General features: G+C 35.2%; 3 protein-coding genes across 4 annotated transcripts; 2 read left to right on the plus strand and 1 right to left on the minus strand.

The window, feature by feature from the left end:
• Positions 1-2,751: 2,751 nt before the first annotated feature.
• On the plus strand, positions 2,752-5,370 carry LOC111883013 (growth-regulating factor 4). 2 transcript variants are annotated; one of them, XR_002847320.3, is made up of 5 exons: positions 2,752-2,839; positions 2,930-3,181; positions 3,266-3,611; positions 4,637-5,037; positions 5,244-5,370. XR_002847320.3 is itself a non-coding variant. In XM_023879371.3 (4 exons), exons 2-4 carry the CDS (start codon positions 2,974-2,976, stop codon positions 4,977-4,979), a joined length of 897 nt encoding a protein of 298 aa, XP_023735139.1. In that variant the 5' UTR covers positions 2,752-2,839; positions 2,930-2,973; the 3' UTR covers positions 4,980-5,199. The 2 variants fall into 2 exon arrangements, 1 of the variants encoding a protein (XP_023735139.1); XM_023879371.3 differs by lacking the exon at positions 5,244-5,370 and having other exon boundaries at positions 4,637-5,199.
• A 554-nt stretch (positions 5,371-5,924) lies between these two features.
• LOC111883012 (uncharacterized) lies at positions 5,925-8,025 on the plus strand. Its single transcript, XM_023879370.3, has one exon. It carries the CDS (start codon positions 6,085-6,087, stop codon positions 7,618-7,620), a length of 1,536 nt encoding a protein of 511 aa, XP_023735138.1. The 5' UTR covers positions 5,925-6,084; the 3' UTR covers positions 7,621-8,025.
• A 2,546-nt stretch (positions 8,026-10,571) lies between these two features.
• Positions 10,572-13,365, minus strand: LOC111882966 (protein NUCLEAR FUSION DEFECTIVE 4). Its single transcript, XM_023879324.3, has 3 exons — positions 12,889-13,365; positions 11,610-12,472; positions 10,572-11,223 (listed from the first exon to the last, which is right to left on the minus strand). The coding sequence occupies exons 1-3, from the start codon at positions 13,195-13,197 to the stop codon at positions 10,773-10,775; spliced, it is 1,623 nt and encodes a 540-aa protein (XP_023735092.1). The 5' UTR covers positions 13,198-13,365; the 3' UTR covers positions 10,572-10,772.
• Between the last annotated feature and the right edge of the window lie 10,593 nt (positions 13,366-23,958).

A 23,958-nucleotide genomic window follows, 5' to 3' on the forward strand; every position in this document is an offset into this window, starting at 1 on the left:
GCGCGTCGTAAAAGGCCTTTTTTCTTGTAGTGCTTTAACATTGTATTCAAACAAAATTTTTACAAATACAACCATAATATAACATTCCAACATATACATCGTTAGCCATATATTCGCACAACGCATAATAAAAACTATTAATTTCCAACAAACACAAACGATTATAACCCACAAAAATAGTCGCTCAAGGTCGTTTTAGTAAATCAAACAAACCTTTAAAAAACCACATTCCATGTCTAGCTAAAGAACCAGATCTTTAAAAGTTGTGATTCTTCCTTTGAGATGGCTTTGATTCCTGCAAGTTTGAGACATCCTCTTTGCTAAATTCATCATTTTGAAAATCTTGATCATAAAAATAGGACCTGATTTGAGGATTTTGATAGAACCATGTAAGTTTTTTTAGTCTTCCCCTAGGCATATCCTTAAGCTTGAACTCAACAACCTAAATCTACAAACCGTATGTTTTTTAAACCTAAAAATATAAATGACATTCTTCAAAATCGAACCTATACCAAACAACCAGAAAACAACTTGAAATCGATCTGATCAGGAAGTAACACTGATCAGGTAACATTATCAAACTTATAGAGCCTAGGTACCTCGCATTCTTTGGGAGAAAAACTATGAACTCTTTTATACCTTCTATGAAGTTTTACGAAAACACCATAATGTTGATGAGATAGATTAATTTTTTATGTAGTTCCCTGTCAAATAAACAACAAACAGAAGGTGAAAAGCATCCTCTTGCAACAAAAACATACACACATCAAGCCCAAATAAATAAGTTGAGAAAAAAATTTAAGAAAAAGCATCACCGGTGATTGTGTTTTTAGTGACATACATGGTCTACTGCATGCCTTCTCTGGATAATAAAAAAGCTTATTTATACGTGTCAACATGCTCATTATGTGTATAAATTAGTTTATGGAAACTTGAAGTATCACAAAGTCATTAAAATAGAGAGAAAAATGAATATAATTATGTAAAAAGGCTAACCTTTATTCTTAAATTACAACCCAAATTATATTGAGCATTGCAACACCCATATATTCAACTTCCTCCAGCTCAGAAGCTCATTTGTTCCAAAAACATATTACCGTCAACCAGAACAACAACAAAATTAGAATGTCTATACCTAAAAAAATATATCCATACAAACACTCTCTCTCTCACACACACACACGCAGAGAGAGAGAGAGAGAGAGAGGTAGAGAAGTTGATTATTTTTTTTTTTAATTTGATCAGGTTGATTCTTTGCATCTTCTACAACAAAAAAAAGAAAAAAAACTCAAGAAAATCAGGAAAACGATAGAGAAAAACAACAAACTAAATTAAAATTAATAAGGCATAAAATAACATATATTTAACAAAAAAAACATGATTGGATAAGCGCAGCTTCATTACTTGGTAGTCTTTTCTAGATTATTCGATTCCGGATGGGAAAAACTCATGTGGAGATGAAGGTGTTTCATGTTTTCCAAGATTTGTATTCTTTTTCATGGTCATCTATATGAAAGAAAACAAGAAAAGAAATTTGGGATCTGTGAGCAAACACTCACGTATTGAGTTAAAACTTCCAGTGTTGAGGAGACAAAGATGAGAAAAAGAGACGAGGTAAGAAAAAGAGTATGTGATATTTTACCTGGAGGCCATCGAATTGTTTGTGTATTAAGTAGTTTTCTCAGAAACTCACCAGAAAAGAGGAGGTGATGACAATGTGGTGTTGACTTCATTTGGTGGTTATGGTGATGATAAATGATGGATAGGGGAGGAGGTTGAAGGGTGAATGTGGGTTCCTAGGTTTTAACCAGAAGGAATGAGAGAATGATTTGCTTTTTCCCTGTAATATATCGTTTAACTTAATTTCAACTAAAATTGGGGATGGGCCGAGATATAGGCTTCCTTGGTCAATAATAAAATACTGGGATGTACATTTCCAAATGAAGTTTAAAATTTGAATTACAACTTATCATTTCTACAATATAAGGCCATGTTTTTTCTATTTGGTATTCTAAATACAAAGTCATCTTGTTTATACATTAATGATTTTAACCATAGCTTACTTATTTGGATGATTTAAAAGTATAATATTATTTTATTAATAAATTTGTTTTATATAGTGTATAAGTTATAACTCTAAAGTAAATTATAAAACTAATGGTAATAATGTAGTAATGTTAATATGTTATGCTTCAGCAAACATGAATGGATCAACAATGTTAAATGTGTCTTTTTTGAGTTGTTAATTAAATAGGAATTAAGACCTGCGAATTAAATGAAATTCACTTGTTCAAATTTGAAGAGGATTATGTCAAGATAAGCTAAAAATAAGAAGGAAATGATGACCGGATCAAAATCAAAATAATATCTTCTATATAGTGTTGGATACTTGTACATTTATATTGTTTTTTTGTACCGTTTAATCTAAATAGGGTTAAGTATAAATTTTAATATTATTTTATTAGTGAGTTAGTTGTACAATTAGCTTTATGGTTTGGACGTCTTAAAAAAATATTATTATATTCAATTTATTTTTAGAAATAATAAGATTTCTTTTATAAGATTATATATATATATATATATATATATATATATATATATATATATATATATATAATCATAGATTATAAATTATATATTATAAATATAAATAAAAATAGATAATAAATATATTTTTAATTATAAAATAAAAATTAAGGGTACCTTATATATTTCACTTTTACATTTTACTTCATTTTTGTAAACTTTCCACCGCCCTCCTATTTGTAAATTCCATTTCCTGTTTGTATTCAGTTATTACCCCCCATCACGACCAAACCCTAGATGCTTTCCTTGAGAGGTAAAACCTTCTATATACCTTTACCCTCATTCCTGTTCATATATATTATGAACACGATGTGTAATTTGTCTATATTTATATCTCTTGCAGTTTAATATACAAAGAAACGAGTAACTAGTTGTTTGGGGAGGGAGATGAGTGGCAGCAAGTCAGTGGCGGTAAGTGGTGGTGGCGGAGACTGGTACAGGGCACCATTCACGGCGGTTCAGTGGCAGGAGCTGGAGCATCAAGCTTTAATATATAAGTACTTGGTGGCGGGGGTGCCTGTCCCTTCTGACCTTGTTTTGCCGATTAGACGGAGCTTCGAGGCTCTATCTGCTAAGTTGCTCCATCATCCTGCCTGTAAGTTTGAATTACGTTTTCTGGAATGTATTGTCGATGCACAGATACATAGATATGTTTCTGATTTGATTCAAATATTTGCAGTGGGATATACGAATTTAAGTTTGTACTACGGGAAAAAGTTTGATCCTGAGCCAGGGAGGTGCCGGAGGACAGATGGTAAAAAGTGGAGGTGCTCGAAAGAAGCTTTTCACGAATCAAAATACTGTGAGCGCCACATGAACCGTGGTCGTAATCGTTCAAGAAAGCCTGTGGAATCTCAATCAACTGCCAAAGGGGGGAGCTACCAGAATGTTATTAGCACTGCAACTGCAAAATCGTTGAATCCCATCACTACTAATTCGGGGACAGGTAGTTATAATTTTGGAAACAATGGATCAAAGTTGCAGCTGGATACTATTCCGTATGGTATCAACACCAAAGATCTTAGGTACTTAATTTCTTTTCATTTTGGGACCATTTCTGTTTATGCATTTATCATTAAGAAAAACTGTTTATGAACATACTTGTATATGGTTAGGTCAAGTGGTCAACCATGTCAGAACCACAAAAGGTCTGCCATAAATATATTGACCTGTGTAGTGTACTATTAATATTATAACCCAAAAAAAAAAAATTCTCCCACTGAGGTTAGATATTATTTATATTTTTATATGTAGTCTCAAACATGAACCATTTGTGCTAAGGTAGTGTTTGGTATGGAGAGATCAGAACCGGAATGGAATTATTAATCATGTTTGTGTACCAAGTAGGAATGGAATGAATGTGATTCCTTCTCCTAGGCTGATGTTCATTCCATGAGGAATGAGTGTTTTTTCTCATGCCTTAAAGGAATGGAATGATATATCGCCACTATAAATTTTGTTTTATTTATGTAAATCTTTAATATAAATATTTTTTTTTGTATTTCAGTAAACAAAGTTTTAAAAGATGATGAATGAAAATCTCATAGATTATTTGTGAAATATATACAAAATATATTTGAAACAAACATATAAATATATTTATATGTAACTTCTGTTAGTGCAGACTGCAGAGGCAGAGGTATATCTTAATTTGATTATATAAAACAATAATTTTGTATGTTTCTGTCAGTTTTTGTTAGGCGTGTAGTAGTTATGCATAAGAAATAAAAGACAATGAGAAATTAAATATCCTCCTACTTTTGTTTCTTCCTACAAATCCTCCTACCCAATTAAATAGTGACATATGTCACTATTTAATTGGTTAGGAGGATTTGTAGGAACAAAAAGTAGGAGGATATTAAATTTATCAAAAACAATATATAGTTGAATAATGAAATGTAATGATCCATTCCATTATTATGTTGCTCCTTCCATCATACCAAATAAGAGAGCATTGGATTTCTAGACATTGATGGTTGTTGACGTATTCATTAAAATTAAATGAGAGAAATAATTCCTTTCCTATTTGTTTTGAAAATGGAACATGCAGGTATTCTCAAGAACAAACAGTAACAGTGAATGTTGATAATCAAAATTACGCATTGAAATTGTGTGGTGATAGCAATGACAATGATTTAGACAATTCTTGGTCTTCCCAAGTTGTCACAGATTCTTCACACAACGATTCGTACTCCAATACTTTTGAGCCTATTCCCATGCCCATGATCGATGATGATGCTAATAATTCCATTTCCATGTCGTCATCATCATCATCATCAAAACAACAAAGTCAACAACATTTTTGCTTTTTTGGTGGTGAAATTGACCAAGTAAACCATGATGAGCAAGATAATTCAATGCTTCCAATTCCATGGTCCAATCTCAATGCTTGATGCAACAAATGCTTCTCCTAATAACAGCGAACGTGCTTTCATACAACTGTTTTTGATGGTGAGGACGAGGGCATTCACGTCTTTTCGACATTATTTCACAGTTTTTGGGTTGGACAAAAATTTGCAATTTATGTATGTCCGGTTGACTTGACATTATCCTAATCCCAGTCTAATGCATGCCAAACACAATATAAACAAATGGGAAGTTATGTTTGATTGATGGATTCTCTTATTATATATTTATATTTATATTTATATGTGCAGATGCCAGCTGTGCAAGAGATGCTATGACTAGTGTTGTATATAATCTACACATGTATCAGTTTCAGGTTCTCGCCTATTTATGTGTATTACAAAATTCACAAGTATAATAAGATTTTGATTTACTTCATATCTACTCTACTCCTCTACTTTATTACAAAAGTAGAAACCAGTTTATAAAAAGGGCGAGTAAAATTGAAGTCAGTTGCATTTGCATGGGGTGCTTGTGCTTAAGCTTAATTCATGGCCAAGCAATAAGCAATGTATTCTGTAACCTTCCTTAAATTGTTGAATACGCACTACAATACATATAAATAAATTAAAAAGTATAAGGGTGAGACTTGTACAAGTCAAAAGTTTCTTCATACTTACATAAATTAAAAGCCCCCAAAATCTGTGCCTAATTTCACTCCTACCACCTACACTACACATGCCCCATGGGTGGTCTCATTTCAGGCAAGCAACCACTCACAACTCACAATGGTAATGGTTGACCTTTTATTTTCTTTTTAATTTTTTTTAATAAAAACTAGTTTTACTTGAAAATGATTATAGGAGACCTGGATAAATTTATATCGTAACGTTATATCGGTTTCCTTGTGAAAATTTTTTTCCTAACGAGCTTCCTTTTATGTATAGTATAATATAAATATAATGTAGAAAAAATGGTATACAATTTACACATGATAATGAGTGCAAGAAGGTTGTGTGAGTCACAAGAATTCACATTCAAATTCCCAAAAGAAACGTGAGAAAAGCACTTGGAAAAGCACAAAAAGCACTTGCTTAAGTGCGTGTATACCTTCCCACCCATCCCTATACTATCTATATTCCCACGCACACCATGTTCACAACTACAAAAACCAGACCAAACATCATCAAAAGGACAATACCTCCATCTCCGTCACCACCACCACAAACCTCCACCATGGTCACCAAAACCAAGAAGCCTGTTTGCTCTATCCAATCCAGCCTAGCCACCACCCTCTTTTGTGTTCTCCTCTTCACAATCCCAGCCCTTCTCCTCCTCCACACCCCTCCTGCCTCCATCTGCAACACCGCCTCCACCACCTCAACCTCTTTCTCCGGCGACCTCCGCTCAGCCGAATTCTCCTGGAACCACCTTAGTTTCTCCTCCCACATCCCTCCACCAGTCCCCCTCAAGATAGCCGTCTTCACCAGAAAATGGCCGGTTGGAACAACCCCGGGAGGAATGGAGCGACACGCGTTCACATTATACACCGCTTTAGCAACCCGCAACCACGAGATCCATATCTTCACTTCCCCACCAAACGAAGACGTTAGTTTAATCAACACCAAGAGAAAAGACGATAATGCCCTCATCGTCCATTTCCACGAGGGCAACGAGCCGGGACAATGGCGTTACAACAAGGCAATGGAACAGTACGAGGAGGAAAACAAGGTACGCCCGTTTGACGTGGTCCACACGGAAAGCGTCGCGTTACCTCATTACAAAGCTCGCGATATCCCGAATCTTGCAGTGTCATGGCATGGGATCGCTTTGGAAAGCGTATCATCAAGCATCTACCAAGATCTTATACGAAATCCCAAAGAGCCCATGTCCCCGTCTTTTAACGAAAGCTTACAAGTCATGATCCCGAAAGTCCTAAACGAAATCCGATTCTTTAGAAATTACCGACACCACATCGCTATTAGCGACAGTTGTGGCGAAATGTTGCGAGATGTATACCAAATCCCGAGCAAACGAGTACATGTGATTGTGAATGGAGTTAACGAGGACGATTTTCGGGAAGATCCAGAATTAGGGAAGAAATTTAGATCCAAAATTGGGGTACCCAAGAATGCTAGTTTACTCCTTGGGGTGGCTGGGAGACTAGTGAAAGACAAAGGGCACCCTTTATTGTATGCAGCCTTTGCAAAACTGATGAAAAAGTACACAAATGTGTACTTGGTTGTTGCTGGGGCTGGACCCTGGCAACAAAGGTACATGGAGCTAGGACCACAGGTCAAAGTGTTGGGCTCAATGAGCCCAACAGAGCTTCGAGGGTTCTATAATGGGATTGATATCTTTGTGAACCCAACACTTAGGCCACAAGGGCTTGATCTAACACTTATGGAAGCTATGATGGCTGGGAAACCGGTTATGGCATCACGGTTTCCGAGCATCAAAGGGACGATTCTTGTTGATGATGAATTTGGTTTTATGTTTTCACCGAATGTGGAGTCGTTGGTGGAGGCGTTGGAGGTGGTGGTGGCGGAAGGTCCAGGGAGGCTTGTTCAGAGAGGGAAGGCTTGCCAGAGATATGCAACCTCCATGTTTACAGCTAGAAAAATGGCGTTAGCGTATGAGAGGTTATTTCTTTGTATAAAGAATGAAACTTTTTGTATTTACCCTTAGGTTATACTCCATCTCCATTTCGGTTCTTGATGATTATGTAGGTGGTTGGTTATATTGAAACGGGGAACATACTCTGATACTCATACACTAATGTTTCTACAGAGAGTTGGACTTACAGCTTCAGGGTTATAGACATCGGTTGCTAGATTTGTTATCATCAATTGATTTTTTTGAACTCCCGATATTTTTCGAGTGATTGTATAAATAATTTCATAAGTAAAAGGATGTTTGGTTAATAGAATGCAATGTCTAGGAAAGTATCTTAATACTGTTAATGCAATGTGTAATCTGAATCAAATTAGGTGTGTCGCTACATTTGAAATTTCTTAAAAGATTTGTAATTGGATTCTGTTTTAGTTAGTAAGATTATAAATGAAAATGAAATCATTTTCTTTCGTGGGATAATGTTTTGTTCGTAAATTTGACAAATAATATATATATATATATATATATATATATATATATATATATATATATATATATATATATATATATATTATAAAAGAAATCTCATTATTTCTAAACATAGATTGAATATAATAATATTAATTTTTTAAGACGTTCAAATCATTAAGCCAAATAATACAAATAGTCATCAATAAAATAATATTAAATTTTAACTTGTGTTTTGAATCCTTATATTTCTCAACAAATTCTATCTCCTTCCTTAAATTTCGGATAATTCAAAATTTGAAATCATCAACAAATACATGTTGATTCAAATATCCATCGTACAGATGACTCTTTCTTAATAGGTTTTTATTTTAATACTTACTTGTAATCGATTTCATCATTTTTAACTTTTTGTATTTTTATCTTATAAATATATTGGGTGAAAGCTTTATTATATCAGGTTTGTTCCTAAAAAGGTTTTTAATATGTGTCATTTAATATTTATTTCTCGAAGTGAACGCAAAATGGTTTAACTCTAAAGAGATCAAATTATTCGCCTTCCGCCGCTTTGCGCGGGTAGACGGCTTATATATATATATATATATATATATATATATATATGGAAAAAGTGAATATGTGGCTGTTATGTATATATCATTAGGTATACAACTTCCAATACTACGTCGTTTTGACGATTTAAATACAAATATTTAATTTTAAATGTAATATATTTCTCATTCTATCGGTTATCTCCAATTCTATCGATTTTCCTCAACAATTTATTTCAAATAATTATTCTTACATTGACTTTGCAGTTTTATCATAATTTTTTTTTATCAATTCCATCTTAAATTGACATGAACAATTTTGTGTTCATAAATATTGACACTGGATAAATAAGAAAAAGAAAGAAACATATATTAATCAATGTAAGACGATGAAAATTACTATACCAATTGTCGACAGGAAAGATATGCATTATCTTTTATTAAAGGGAATTGATCAAAATTAACCATGTTATGCTTGAGAAATTTGACGTAAATTATGGAAATTATAATACGCATCAAATTTAAAATGTTTTAAACCAAATTTTAGTTACAACTATGTAGTTTTAATAGGTTCTATAAGTAATCTTACATACAACACAGCCATATATTCACTAACCCATATATATATATATATATATGCAAAAAATCGATAGTTTGATTTTTTTTTGGTTAACAATAAGAAGAATCATTAAGATTTTGAATTATAGATGTTGAATTCTATAAAGTCGTTATGTATAGAATGTTTTCGATTTAACTAACCAAAATCTTTTATAGTTTGAAATTAAAAAAAAAAAAAAAAAACTTTAACCAAATATATATATATATATATATATATATATATATATATATATATATATATATATATATATATATATATATATATATATATATATATATATATATATATATATATATATGCAAAAAATCGATAGTTTGATTTTTTTTTTGGTTAACAATCAGAAGAATCATTAAGATTTTGAAATATAGATGTTGAATTCTATAAAGTCGTTATGTATAGAATGTTTTCGATTCAACTAACCAAAATCTTTTATAGTTTGAAATTAAAAAAAAAAAAAAAAAAAACTTTAACCAAAAATATATTATTTTTTTGCAATTCTGACAAAGGCTTACAGCTTTCTTTAAAGAAAAAGAAAAAGAAAAAAACAAAGTCATGGTGGTTGGAAGTTAAACAGAAATATAATATATATAGTTAAACAAAAAAAACAACCAAGTGTTTTATGAATTTTGACCCATATAGTAAATTTACTATGATAAAATTGACATGTACATATCAGATTTTTTGTTATTATTATTATTATTATTATTATTTTATGATTTAGGGGTTATTTGATATGCAATTTATTGGGTCTTATAAGATGTTGAGTTGACTTAGTCAAATTAGAACTTAGAAGTTTCTAATTTGGTTCTTGGTTCTACTCGGTCATAATCCACACTAATTCAATAAACAACTATAGAAAAACCCTATCATTATAGTTTGGAACTGAAAAGTAAAAACTTTAACAAGAAGAACATTTTACTCCATCTCCATTCGCTTTTTTGTTGATTGCTACATTTGTTATCACCAATTGATTTTTTTAACTCCCGATATTCTTCAAGTGATTGTATAGATAATTGTGTAAGTAAATGGATGTTTGGTTCATAGAATGAAAGATGTCAAGGAATTACATCAAATCAACAATCATCAAGTATCTGAATCCAATTAGAATGCAATTTGTAATCTTAATCCAATCAACTTTAACACTTTAACTAGAATGCAATTTCTAATTTGAAACTGAAAAAAAAAAACAACTTTAACAGAAAAATACTCTTCAGATTGTGTTTCACAATTCATTCCTGAAAAAAACAACTTCAACTAACCAGTTGAGGGGCACCTTACCAACAACTCATCATGTACCTTTTGCTAAGTGATTGGAATGGAATTCAATTCCAAATCCCTTATGCGAAACACCCTGTTTGTTTAGATGATTTGAAGAAAGCTTGAACCACATATGAACAAACAGTGAAACAGGTATATACTATAAACACAAAATTTATACAACATGGTATGAACATTCTTCCTTTATGAACCTAAGGGGAATGCAACCTTCCCTTGAAAGTTCACCAGGGTATGGACAAAGTATGGGTTCTCTTTGTATCCGTGATACAAAAAGAGGTAAAAACCGAACAATTTGTAACCAGATATATCATGAATCATGATACTAGAGAAATCTGGTTACGTTCAAGTCGAGCATAAGCATGTCGAGTTCTTAGAAACAACAACACACTTAAAACCAACCCCAAAACGGAAACACAACCCCACAAAACAAACGTACCAAAATAGCAGTCTCTTCCCATACAAACGGATGCTGTCTTAAGAAGAGCATTTCCATCATAAACAAAGGCGGAAACAAGACCATAAAAGAGGGAACCAATTGGGATGTTTGTGATGAGAATGTTGTGGTTAACACCAACACTTTTAGGTCCAAAAAGCTCTGATGTAATTGACACGGCTGATGAGAAAATGAAACCCGAACTTAAACCAATGAGACAAGTTCCAATTTGAAGCGCTATCTTGGCATCTGTCAACGAGAGCATGAGAAATGCTAATGGTGTTGGCACCAGTGCTATGGCTAGCCATCCGGTCCTTGCCACATACAACTTCCTATATAAACATGTATATATATTTTTTTCAATGATCAGGAGGGCATTTATGTCTTTTACACAAATGAGAGACCGAGAGCAAGTCCGTATTCTGTTCCACCTTTTTGTACGGGATAAAAATTGCAATTTTTGTCCTGGAGCCAGTGTCAGTCTTAGTCTTAGGATGTATCTGGCATGTAACAACTAGTTGATAAGTTAGCTTATTTTTCGAGATTTTTTAAGGAGTTTTTTAAATTTTTTCATAATATACATTTAATTAATTATAAAATCATATTTTTCTAAATGCACTTTTATGTCATTTTATATATATCTTCTAGATTGCTTATCAGCTAGATTTTTCCAAAATTCATTTTTTATCTTGAAAAGATGCCAGATTTATTTACTTACGCTTTCAAGAAATCTGGAACTGCTGAAAGTAAGCGGCCGAAGAAAGAGAAAGAGGAATAGAGTGTGATGAGTGTGGAAGTAGTCGAAGCTAAACCAAGAGATTGAGCTATCTGGCCTAGATTGTTACTGTACACTAGCCCAATTGTTCCACCACAAAAGTATGCAAAGTAATATAACCAAAAATCAATCCTAAATAGGAGCCTCTTCATATCATGCTCTTCCTCAAGAAACGCCAATCTGTCACTCATTATTACCATCTCCCAACACCCATTACCATCTCCATCATCATCATCATCATGGCCACCATTGATGAGCTTTTTACGGAGCCCAAGATCATCATCATCATCATCAAGCATGAAGCTTGTTCGTTTGATAACTCTTGGGGTTACATTTTGTGTAAACCAACTTCGAGCATAAACCATTCCCGGGACTCCTAAGGGGAGGACAAGGAGGCAGATGGCACCAGCAAAGAAGAGTTTTGCAGGATTTGGAGGGATGGCAACGAGATAGATACCTGTGATGACAGCAAAGATGAACAAGATGATGAATATGATTCGATCATGGCGGAGTGTTTCAGTTGAAATTGGGTTTGAACTTGCTGGTGGTTGCCTGAGAATTGGGATGAGGGCGGCAAAAGAGGTGAAGAGGGGAATGAAGGCGTTGAGAAGAAGGTAGAGGGAGTAGGAGGTTGGGTCTATGGCTTTGGCTGCGAGGTTGTATAAGGCTGCACTTACGCCATTGAAGCTTACAGTGAGAGAGATGGCTAGAGGTCGATTTGTGGGGAAGTTTTGGGTGCATAGGACAAAGCAAAATGTATTGAACCAAGTGATGCTACATCCTGCCAATAAGCACAGTAGAAATACCTGCAATCAATGGTAAATGAAGTCCCTTAGAACTGAATTTACCAAGGCGATAATCAACATTGTGATCAGCCGATGAGAAAAAAAAAGATCGTAACAAATTGATTGAGCATCATTTCTAATGGTCGAGTTAAATTAACTTATAAGCTGTAGGTTATCATCAATAAGTTTCAATTTAATTTTTTGAAAAACAATGACAACTGTTAAATTTCAGGCATTAATTGGGGTCAATGGCATGACCCTAGAACGACTTGATAGCACCTGACGTCGCTTTCAAGATGAGACTCCATGCAATTGACCATTAGGGTTAAGTTGTAAGATTATAAAATATTGGGGAAGAATTAGGATTGTAGATTTCATTGACATGGATTCGTGCATGGATGCATGATGATGAATTAATTGGGGGAATTGTAACTCACCGGAAAATAAGGGAGAGTAATTATACGACGAATGAGGAGCCACTGAACCCCGTAACCGAATAACCCCATGAAAGCCGCGATGAACATTACCATCCATATCGGCAGATAAATGAGCGCCAGTCCCGACGACCACCCAAACGCTTTCCCTAAGTCGGAGGCGGTGGCCAGGTAGTTCAATTCCATCTGCGAAATATCCAGAACCTTCTTAAGCTCCGACGAGTAAGCCGAGAAGTCGAAATTGGTACCGGTGAAGGCCTGGATCCATATCGTCGCCATCAGAATCATCCATTTACGGGATTGCCCCGCCATCACGATTCACGCCGCCGATAACAAAACTCCGAATGAAACAAACGTCGGAGAATGAGAGTGATGGGGGCAAGGGTAACCACCCTCGTGTCCTGGAAATGAATTCGGGGAATGTTGGAATGGTGGTTGATTGATTTGACGAATTTGCGTTGCTCCGAATCTCTACGTGGCCTCATTTATAGACGATAATATACACTTTTCATTCTCTTCATACCGAAAACGACATGAATAGACTACAGATTAAAAAAAGGCTAATCTTCATAATAAAGTAATGATATAATATCTTTAAAATATTATTAAATTAAAAAAACGATTATTGTTTTTAGAATATTTTCTAAAAATACATAAAATTTATTAATTTTGAAATCTTAATAATTACATATCAATATCATTATATTCTTGCAAGTTACAATGATATCTATCTTAGTTGGGTTGATGCATCTCGTTTTATATCTATGTGGATATTGTGGTTGGAAATTCGATTCTCTTAAAAACTAAACATTTTGAAATGGATGTTCATTTTGTTTGTGATAAAGTGTCAAAGAGAATGTTAAAAATTGTCAAGATAGTTTTTGAAAATTAGAGGGTTGATATTTTTACTAAATCTATGAATTCGAGTCGACATAACTTTTTGTGTGAGTTAGGTTTATTTGATCTTTTTCACGTATAAAAAAATTTAAAATTCTTTTATGATCATCTTGAGAGGGGGTGTTGAAAGTATTAAAGTTGGTTGCTATTGTTGCAAGATTATCATAAAAGAATATTGTATTTTTGTAGTGTTTTGTGGTTTGTATTTATTTGTGTGCATGTAATTATTTATGGAGGATTGAATGTGTTATTGTGTTAAGTTAGAACTTGAAGGACTGCGACTCGTTTCCTTGATTCTACAATTGACACGCGGATCTTAGGCGGGTTGGGTACAAGGTTTGGTATGGGTAAAATCTATATTTGACCCAAGTTCATCACTCGTTGTATTTACGCCTCGTTCTCGAGTTTAACAAAAGAAAAGAAGAGAAGAGAAAAGAAAGTTATGAGAGAAAAGAAGAGAAAAGAAAGGAAAAAGAATTTTCTTTTGTGTTCCCAAGTTGGAGAGAAATGGAAGGAAAATGAATTATTTTGTTCTTTCTTTCCAAATCCTCCCAAATCGGAAGGAAAGTTAGGAGGGAAAGTGATCCTCCCATTTCCCTCCACTTCCTTCCATTTCCCTCCTTTAATGAAACTCGGGAATACCAATTTCTTCTCATTTCCACTCATTTCTTTTCCTTTCTCTCGTTAAGTTGAACTCGGGAACGGGGTGTTAATGTTGATTGCAGGTTCATTTATGATTATTTAATCATTTTTTTTTGTGAGTCTAGTTTTCTTGCTATAACACCTAATTTCAATTAAGCATTTCTGTTGATTTATCAGTTAACTTTTAAGAATTTAGCCTTGGTCACGACGTGACCATGCCCGAGGAACGCGCATCCCATTTGGTTCATCACGACGTGATAGCCTTGCGGGCTAAAACCCTAATTTTAGGGGTTGTCCCCCTATTTAAGGGAAGTGAGGGCTAGGTTTTGCTCACCCTCAGTCCCCATCACCTTCATTCACCTTCCAGAATCCTAATCTCCATTTTTTTGTCCTTGAGCTCCATTTTTGGGTGATTTCTAGCCAAGAAGAAGAAGAGGTAGAGTTTTGGTGCATCATCTTAGCTTGTAAGCCTCACCATCATCTTCTCTCACACACTCTGGACTTTACGATCTAATGTGCATAGATCTAGGTTTTTATGTGCTTTTCTTCATGTTTAGGCTAGACGGAGTGTTGGGTTCCATAAATTTGCCAACTTTATGGATCCCTAGAGTCCCTTTGTAGAGAGAAGTGTTAGATATGAAGTTTGATAGAGTTTTGAACTCTTGCATGAGATTTTGACCCCATTTTATTACATCATTTTTTCCTAGATTGTGTTTAGGACATGCATGTCCAAAAAGTGTAACACCCCAAAAATACGACCAAAAAAAAATTGTTTAATAATTACTGAAAATATCATGTCAATATCATAAAATAAAACCCATAATTCAATATCTCAAAACCATAGCAAAGTATCATGAGAAAACTGTATCAAGACTGTATCAAATCACATCTATGAAAAACTAAAACAACTCCCATGACAAACTGAAGTTGTGGTGTGTGCGATGCTATCAACCCGAGCCCTTCCCATTACTTGCGGAAGTACCTGAAACCAAAACTGAAACTGTAAGCACAAAGCTTAGTGAGCTCCCCCAAACTACCACATACCATACAATAACATATAACACATATTGGGCCTTGCCCACTGCATCAGACTGAAGTCCGGAAGCTGCATCAGACCGAAGTCCGGAACTAACCAGGGCCTTGCCCTCTGCATCGGACCATAGTCCGGGACTAACTGCATCATACCGAAGTCCGGAACTGACTGGGACCTTGTCCCCTGCATCGGACCAAAGTCCAGAGTTAACTGCATCGGACCGAAGTCCGGAAACTATCTGAGCATAACATAACATAGCATAAACATATCAACTAGCATGAACACATATACTGCATACTGCATCGGATCGTAGCCCGGAATACATAACACATAAAACACTGTCTGAGCCATGAAGGCATCAAACATTCTAACTACTGCATTAGACCGAGGTCTGGAAACTACTACTAATTAAACGGGCCGACATTGTGGCCTTAGACCCGTTCCTACTGGAAGGAAACTCACTTTGTGATACTGACTGTTGAACTCCTGAATGAGAAATCCCTGACTGTTGCTCCGGCTGCTTCCCAGCTATAATGGGAAATAAATACTAAATCAGAATAGGGATTCCTCTATGGGTAAAATGACCATTTTACCCCTACTATGGTGTGGGACACAACATGGCCCAAAACCTCAATTCCTTCTAAGTCCATCTATGGCCCCACTATAGGCCCACTAATGGCCCAATTTGCTATATTGGGCCTAGAACCCTTTTATTGGGCCTTACCCAAGCTCAATACTAAATCCTTGGTCCTTAGCAACTGAATTCTGATGGGCCATAAAGGCCCAAGGACCCTAAGCCTGAAACCCATCCCACACCGAGGCCCAACACTCGAAGCCCAAACTGGTAGCGTACGCTGGGCGTACACCAAGGTACGCTGAGTGTACTGGCTGCTGGCTTGGACCCGACACGTACTTCCTTGTACGCCCAGCGTACAGATCTGTTAAGCCAACATCTTATTAAGTGCTTAATAATCCGATCTAGAAGCTACAAATCCAGATCCTAAGCTTATTCCATGACTTAAGCCATAAAGTTGCTTACTTGATGGCTTACAAGTCTCATAAAGGCTCAAACTTCCACAAATAACATTCTACTTCCATAAAACCAACTAGATCTCATACATGGTTCCATATAAGCCACAAAGATCGAAACTTTACTGCTATGGGGACACTTGAGCTTCAAGGATAGCAATCCCAAGCTTCAAAAACGAAGTTGTAAGATAAAGGTCCTTCCTTTGGACCTAAAAGGTCCAAACTTCCAAAAACTCCTAGATCTAAACTTACAAGAGGAAAGTTGGAAGCTTTATACCTCTTTTGAATGCCAAAAGAAAGGATGATCCCAGATCTATGAGCTCAAGGTGCTCAATTTCTTCTTCTTCCACTTCTCTTCTTCTCCTTCTTCACAAAAATAAGCTCAAAGATCAAACACACACAAACAAGGAGCAAAGGGGGACGAACTAGGGTTTCTATGGAGTGAATGATAAGTGAGGAGTCCAAATAGGAGGCTATAATGGGGTTTAAATATGCCTCAACCCCTAAAATTAGGGTTTGCCACCTAGTCGCGTATGCTGGGCGTACCATAAGGTACGCTGTGCGTACGCTCAGCCTCCCCGCGTTTCATTTAAGCAGTACACCCAGCGTACAAGGGGGTTATGCCCCGCGTACGGCTTATGGGCTCCTTACACTTCGGCCCAAAATAAAGGTCCACTCATAATATTAATTCAATTATGGCCCAAAATAAACTGAAGAATTAAATAACTTTTATAACTCGGAAACGATCGTTACAAAAAGCTACGATTTTTTTGGTATTTTGTGATAGATAAGGCCTTTTGGAAGGTTTGGTTGCATAGCTTAAAGGATTAAGAGCTTAAGCCTTTAGTCTGTCTAGAGCGTTTGTCACGACGCGACACTTTGGGTCATTACGACGTAACGAGGGACTGATCCACAATTATGACTTTTTTAGTGTTAAATTTGACTGGATTGTTGATTTTTTATCAAGTTTGACTTTAGGTCAAACTTAGGGTTTTGTATTGTAGTTTGAGGCTTGGTCCCTATTTTATGTATAGGTGACATGTAGAGTTGTTTATCAGATCGATGATCATTACTGTTATCTTTTGGACTACGTGGTGAGTTTTCTCACTATACTTTGTATTGTAGTATGTATCCTTTTGTGTAGGATGTTGGTATACTATAGTGAATTGTTAGATTGGTAGATTTGTATCATTTCCTATATTGTTAGTTATTGTTTATCTATTTGCATATGTCGACATAGTATGGTTGGGTTGAGGCGGTACTGCTTTGTGTTGTAAGCCAACAAACCCGGGAGCAATCCAATCATAAGTTGGGGGTCGGGACGGGCAATCAACTCTTATGTTGTGGGCTCAGGAACAAGTCAGTCTTGAGTTGTATGTCGGGAGGGGCAATCCAGCCTTATGTTGTGGGCTCAGGGGCAATCCAGTGTGATGTTTTGGGCCCAATGTGCATGCATTGTATATGTATTGTTGTGTGGGGTATTTTGGGGGAACTCACTAAGCTTTGGCTTACAATTGTTGATTTCAATGTTTTTAGGTACTTCTGACGATCGGGGCTAGACAAAGACGTTATCATACACATCCTCCTATTTGGGATGTTTTGAGAGATAATGTTGACAGTCTAATTTTCACATATATGATTCGAAAACAATGGTTGTTTATCTATGGTTTTCTTGTGGAAATGATTTATAAAAATAAAAAAATTTATCATGGTTTTTGGGATGTTTCACTGGCATTCTCTTTCATTGTTCTTGTGATAGAAGTTATGGTTTCAGAGGTCTTTATTCAGATTGCTTTTGTGGCTGTAATTCCTATGTAGTCTAATTCCTTTCTTTCTTTTTTAAAGTGTGAGTGTGATTGTAGTGAGCTCTGTAAACCAACTAATTCTTTGTTAATAAGAGGATTGTTGATGTTGTGCATATTGTGTTCTTATGTTTTTATCTGACATATATGATATTTGTTTATAGAGGACAAAGAATTATAAATTTTGATTAATTTTTTGACAAAAATAAACGTAAAAGTAAAAAACAAAAATAAAACTTAGTAGCCGCGATAGTTTTTTTTTTTTTAAAAAAATATTTGTTGTTTTTTCAAACTAATAATTATTTGAACGACATTTGCAAGTAATAATAGTCACAATAGTCATTTTATCCAAACATGAGTGTTTTTTGGAACAAATGAAAATTAGATGGTTAAATTGAAAAAAAACGCTTTTTATGTCACTACATAAAAACTAAAATAGTTGAAAAGATGTACAATTACGGGAAACTGTCAGAAAAATCTCAAAACTTTTAGAAAAGTTTCACTTTAGTTCCCAATTTTTTTTTTAACATTAAAATCCTGATTATTTCATTTTGGCTTGAATTAACAAAAAAATCTTTTTTTTTTCTTTTAACAGGAAATGACATATTATCATGTAAAATCTAATAATCGGGACTTTTATGTTCAAAAAAAAAAACATAGGACTAAAGTGAAACTTCACCGAAAATATTGAGACTTTTCTGATAATTTCCCGTAAAATTACATTAAAACTAAAATCTAAAAACTCTCAAAGGCATTTTAGATTATAAGTTTTTTGTTTAAAATAAAAGTTTTAGACATTTATTCTCGAACAAGGTCTTTTTTCTAATTCGTTTTTTAATAAATCGCTAAAAGCTCTTAAAAGTTGGCTCGCAAAACATACTGATAGTCTAAAAACCCAGTTTGTTGCAAAAATTGGAACGTGTTTGATACGAAGCGTTGAGAGCGTTTGAGAGCTTCTTGTTTCTAGCATTTGACAAAACGCTCCGCTTTAAACAAAATGTATCGTTTGACATCACAAGCTTTTAGCGTTTAGTTTAAACAAAATGCTTTAAATTCAAATGCTACCTCACGCAACGTTTAACAAAACGCTACCAACTACCAGCAAACCACCAGTTAAGTGAAATACATCATTACTTGAGTTGATTCATTCTAATATATGTGAATTAAATGGAATACCTACTCGAGGAGGAAAAAGATATGTCATCACATTTTGTGATGACTCCAATCAATATCTACATGTTTATTTGCTGAGATCAAAAGATAAAGTTTTTGATGCATTTATATAAGGCTGAAGTCGAATATCAACTTGAAAGATACATCAAAATTCTTCGCTCGGACAGAGGCGGAGAATATTTCAACCAAGAGTTTGACACATTCTATGAAGAGAATGGAATCCAACATGAGAGAACTTTACCCTATACTCCCCAACAGAATGATTTGGCTGGAAGAAAGAACCGAACCCTTTGTGAGATAGTCAAGTGTATGTTGAACTAATCAGGTTAACCAAACAATTTGTGTGTGGGGGGGGGACTATTGACAGCTTGTTACGTTCATAATAGGATCACTAGTCGTGTGATTCTTGTAAGCCCTTATGAGTTGTGGAAAAGTAGAAAGCCTAACCTAGACTATTTGAAAGTGTGGGGGTGTGTTGCTTATTATCGGACTCCCGATTCTAAGCGAACCAAATTGGGAGCACGAGCTAATAAGAGTATATTTATTGGATATGTTCACAAGCAAGGCTTACCGGTTATTAGATATTGAATCAGGTGTTGTTATGGAATCCAAATATGTGGAATTCTTTGAGGACAAGTGTAACAACCCGATATTTTGAGATGATAAAATGTAACGCCGGTCAAATTTAAGCCAAAACTTAACTTTCCTAAAATCATATTTGGGTTAAATAAAGTGGTAGGGCTCGTATCAAGGTTTTCGTACATATAAAGGACACTAAAATCCGAGTTATAACGAAGAAGTTTTGACCAATCAAAAATTCACGGCGAGAACCGGCAACGCTGATAGACGTAAAACGCAAAGTTTCGATACAATAATTTTAGCCTTAGGTATCTAAACGAAAGTCGTAGATTACGTTAAACCGTGATCATGCATAAAAAGAACGCCCAAATCTGACTTCGTATGAGGAAGTTATGATTTTCCGAAGTTTCTAACCTAGCAGTAGACAGCTAAAAACTCGAAACAGAGATCGAGCGATCTTTATCCGACACAACCTAAACGAAAGTTGGAGAGCCCGACAATAGGAGTATAACAATAAAAAGTCTGACGAAAACGGACTTCGGATAAAGAAGTTACGGATTTTTAACGAAGTTATCGTGTCCCGACCCATTAATTAAAATATAATTAAAAATAAAGTCAAAATTAGCCGACGGAGTCTAAATGAAAGTTGTAGAGTATTTTCTCACCTTCGCGTGGATATAAAGAACGTCAAAAACGGAACTCGTATGCGAAAGTTACGCATTTTAGAAGTTCTTGGCACGCACTTCAAAGTCTTATCCGAAGGAGTACGCCCTGCGTACCCTCGTACGCCCCGCGTACTCGGATACAAGGCTCCGGATCAGCCACGACGACCAGACGCTTCGACTGAGGATGCGGTAAGTAGTGACGCAAACGAACGCCCCGCGTACCCTCGGAGTACGCCCCGCGTACCGAGGACCTCCAGCCTCTATAAATAGATTGCGAAGGTGCCGACTATTTTCACACAAATGCTTCAATTCTCTCTCATTTTCGCCTCGTTTTTCGTGCCGACAACATCCCGACTTCCCGGTTTCATATCCAAACCCCGACGAAAGTCCGAAGCCCCGAGATTTCCGAAAATCTCGTCACTTTCCGGTCAAGGTGCCGCCCGGGAAAATCTCGTTTTCTTCAAATCACGCGCCTTCATCGGTGAGTTCATACCCCTATAATCTACATTTTTATCAATATTGTTTTAATATACACTTTTGAGGGGGGGGGAATACAAGTAAACACATGATTATTATCGTGTGTAACTCAAAGATTCACTAAATACTCATTTTTATCAAGTAAATCATATGTGATTCACAACCATTATGTGGAATCTTTCATACGGAAAACATAACACGATATCGTCTGATATATATATCGAAATAAAATATGTTGTTATACGTATACGAATCAAACAGTTTATTTATACCTCGAGTACAAGTGTTCATTATGTCACCACAAAAAGTTACACATTTCATAACAAGGGAGCATTACACTAGGGTTACTATACAAACGAAACGAACTTTTGGAAAAACTATAATAGTTTACGACAAACATTTATACATGTTAAAAACTCTCTATCAAACTGTCTTACATACTTTATGATTCCTTTCAAACGCTGTTAGAATCATGTTTCTAACAAAGGTCTTCCTATATTTAAAACTGTTCTTATCAAACAAACTGCTTTCAAATCATTTTATAAACTGACATCAAGTCATCATTTCTTATTTATTAAACTTTTCAAAGGTTTTACAAAACTTCTTTTATATTTTTGTGCTTGCCTATATATGTATACTTATATAAGTAATGTTTGAAGGACTTAGGACGGCTAGCTCGCTTTATTTCCTTTTCCTCGTTGGGATGTGGCCTTAGGGCATCGGTTATTCGTCCGAATGTCGTCTAAATATTAGTTATATATATATATATATATATATATATATATATATATATATATATATATATATATATGTACATATATAGACATAAAAGCTTCCGCCAGTTCGTTCAGTACCTTTGAGTAGCAAAGGCATATTTCGAATTATACACACACATTATCAATAACTATAATAGGTATAGTTAAGACATACTATTCCAAGTACCAGGAGTTATACAAGATTCAGTCTATTCATGAGTCAATACAAATACATTACATACTATGCAAAGAGATACAATTATATACGATTAAAAAGGCATACAATCTTAAGACATACAATTACAGGAGCATACAACTTCAAGACATACCATTTCAAGGAATACAATTACATGAGATAGTATACTAGATATTCATAACATTTTATATACTACAAGTACCATATCAAGAAGGTAAATTCATATACAAAAACAAAATGGGCTTTCATACGTAAGTCTATTTAATACTAAGAATTGTGAGACATTTCAGCTTCACGTACGTTCGAGTATGCATTTTAAGTCCTGTATTATAAACCATAATCCCTTGGAGGGGGAGCGTGATACTTGTGTATAGATCTATATGGGATTGACAATCCCGCACCTAAACTGTTAGCTACAGTTAGACCGGCAGGTCTGGGGTGACAAATGTCATAACATTCCAACGCCTGAAGAACGTTGTTACAGGCCATCAATGTCAATAGCATGGTTATAAAACTCACATGGAGTATTAAAAACATGTTGATTTACGGAGATATCATATACCTTAGCAGTTATAACTGTACACAAATCTACTGTTTTAGACATGAAAAATGTCATGGTAGTACATCTTTGGGTCTTTTAAACTACCACCCACTTATAAACAAATATTGGATTTCTGAAGCAATCATTCAAAACAGTCGAGTCTTGGTAGAAGACAACAATTTATACTAGTAGAAAATATGGGATTTTCTAAAGGTTTTCAAACGTTTACAATTACTTGCAAACATGTTCGTTGGTACAAACTTTCCTTCATACATTTACAGGTTTTCTTTACAGCTTTACAAATCAAAGTCACATAAATACTTATGAACTCGCCAGCATTATTGCTGATACTCGCTTTCAAAATAACTTGTATTCCCAGGATACGGATAGACAGGTACGACTACCAGGTTCTGTGAAGACGGAGCAATCAAGACTCGTCTTTTATTTTTTTAATATTCATTTTGTAGAATTATACTATGAAAGAACTCAAATGTAATTAAAATTATACTATTAATGCAATGGATGATGTTGTTGCTTTATTTACTACTTTGCATTGTTGTGATACATTACATGACGTCCTCCGCCCCAGAACGTTTCCGCCGTTCTCGGTTTTGGGGTGTGACAACAAGTTTTCTAGGGATGATGAAAACTCCAGTCATACAACACCTAAAAGTACTTCTCGAGAAATACTCCCACCTCCTCCTATTGTAGAGGAACCAAGGAGAAGTACTAGGGCTAGAATAGAGAAAGGTTTTGGAGATAATTTTTATTCTTATTTGGTTGAAGGAACACAAAAGAAAGTGACAAGAGAGGTCATATTCGCCATTAAGTTTGATGATGATCCTAAGAACTTTACTAAAGCCATGACGTCTAGAGATGCTCCTTCGTGGAAGGAAGCCATCAATGATTAAATGGACTCAATTATGGGTAATGGAACTTGGAAGTTAGCTGATCTACCCAAATGGAGGAGACCCATATGATCCAAATGGATATTTAAGAGAAAATATCATCCAGACCACTACTAGAAAAAAGGCCTTTTACGACGCTCATTGCGCGTCGTAAAACGCTCAGACGACGCGCAAATGCGTGTCAAGGAAGACCCTGTCATAAAGAGAGACGACGCGCATTTACGACGCGCATTTACGACGCGCATTTATGACGCGCATTTACGACGCGCATTTATGACGCGCATTTACGACGCGCGGTTATGACACGCATTGCGTATCAAGGAAGGCCCTGTCATAAAGGAAGATGACACGCATTCGCGTGTCGTAACCTTACGAC

This window comes from Lactuca sativa, chromosome 6 (assembly GCF_002870075.4).
Source record: "Lactuca sativa cultivar Salinas chromosome 6, Lsat_Salinas_v11, whole genome shotgun sequence".
Taxonomy (NCBI): Eukaryota; Viridiplantae; Streptophyta; class Magnoliopsida; order Asterales; family Asteraceae; genus Lactuca; species Lactuca sativa.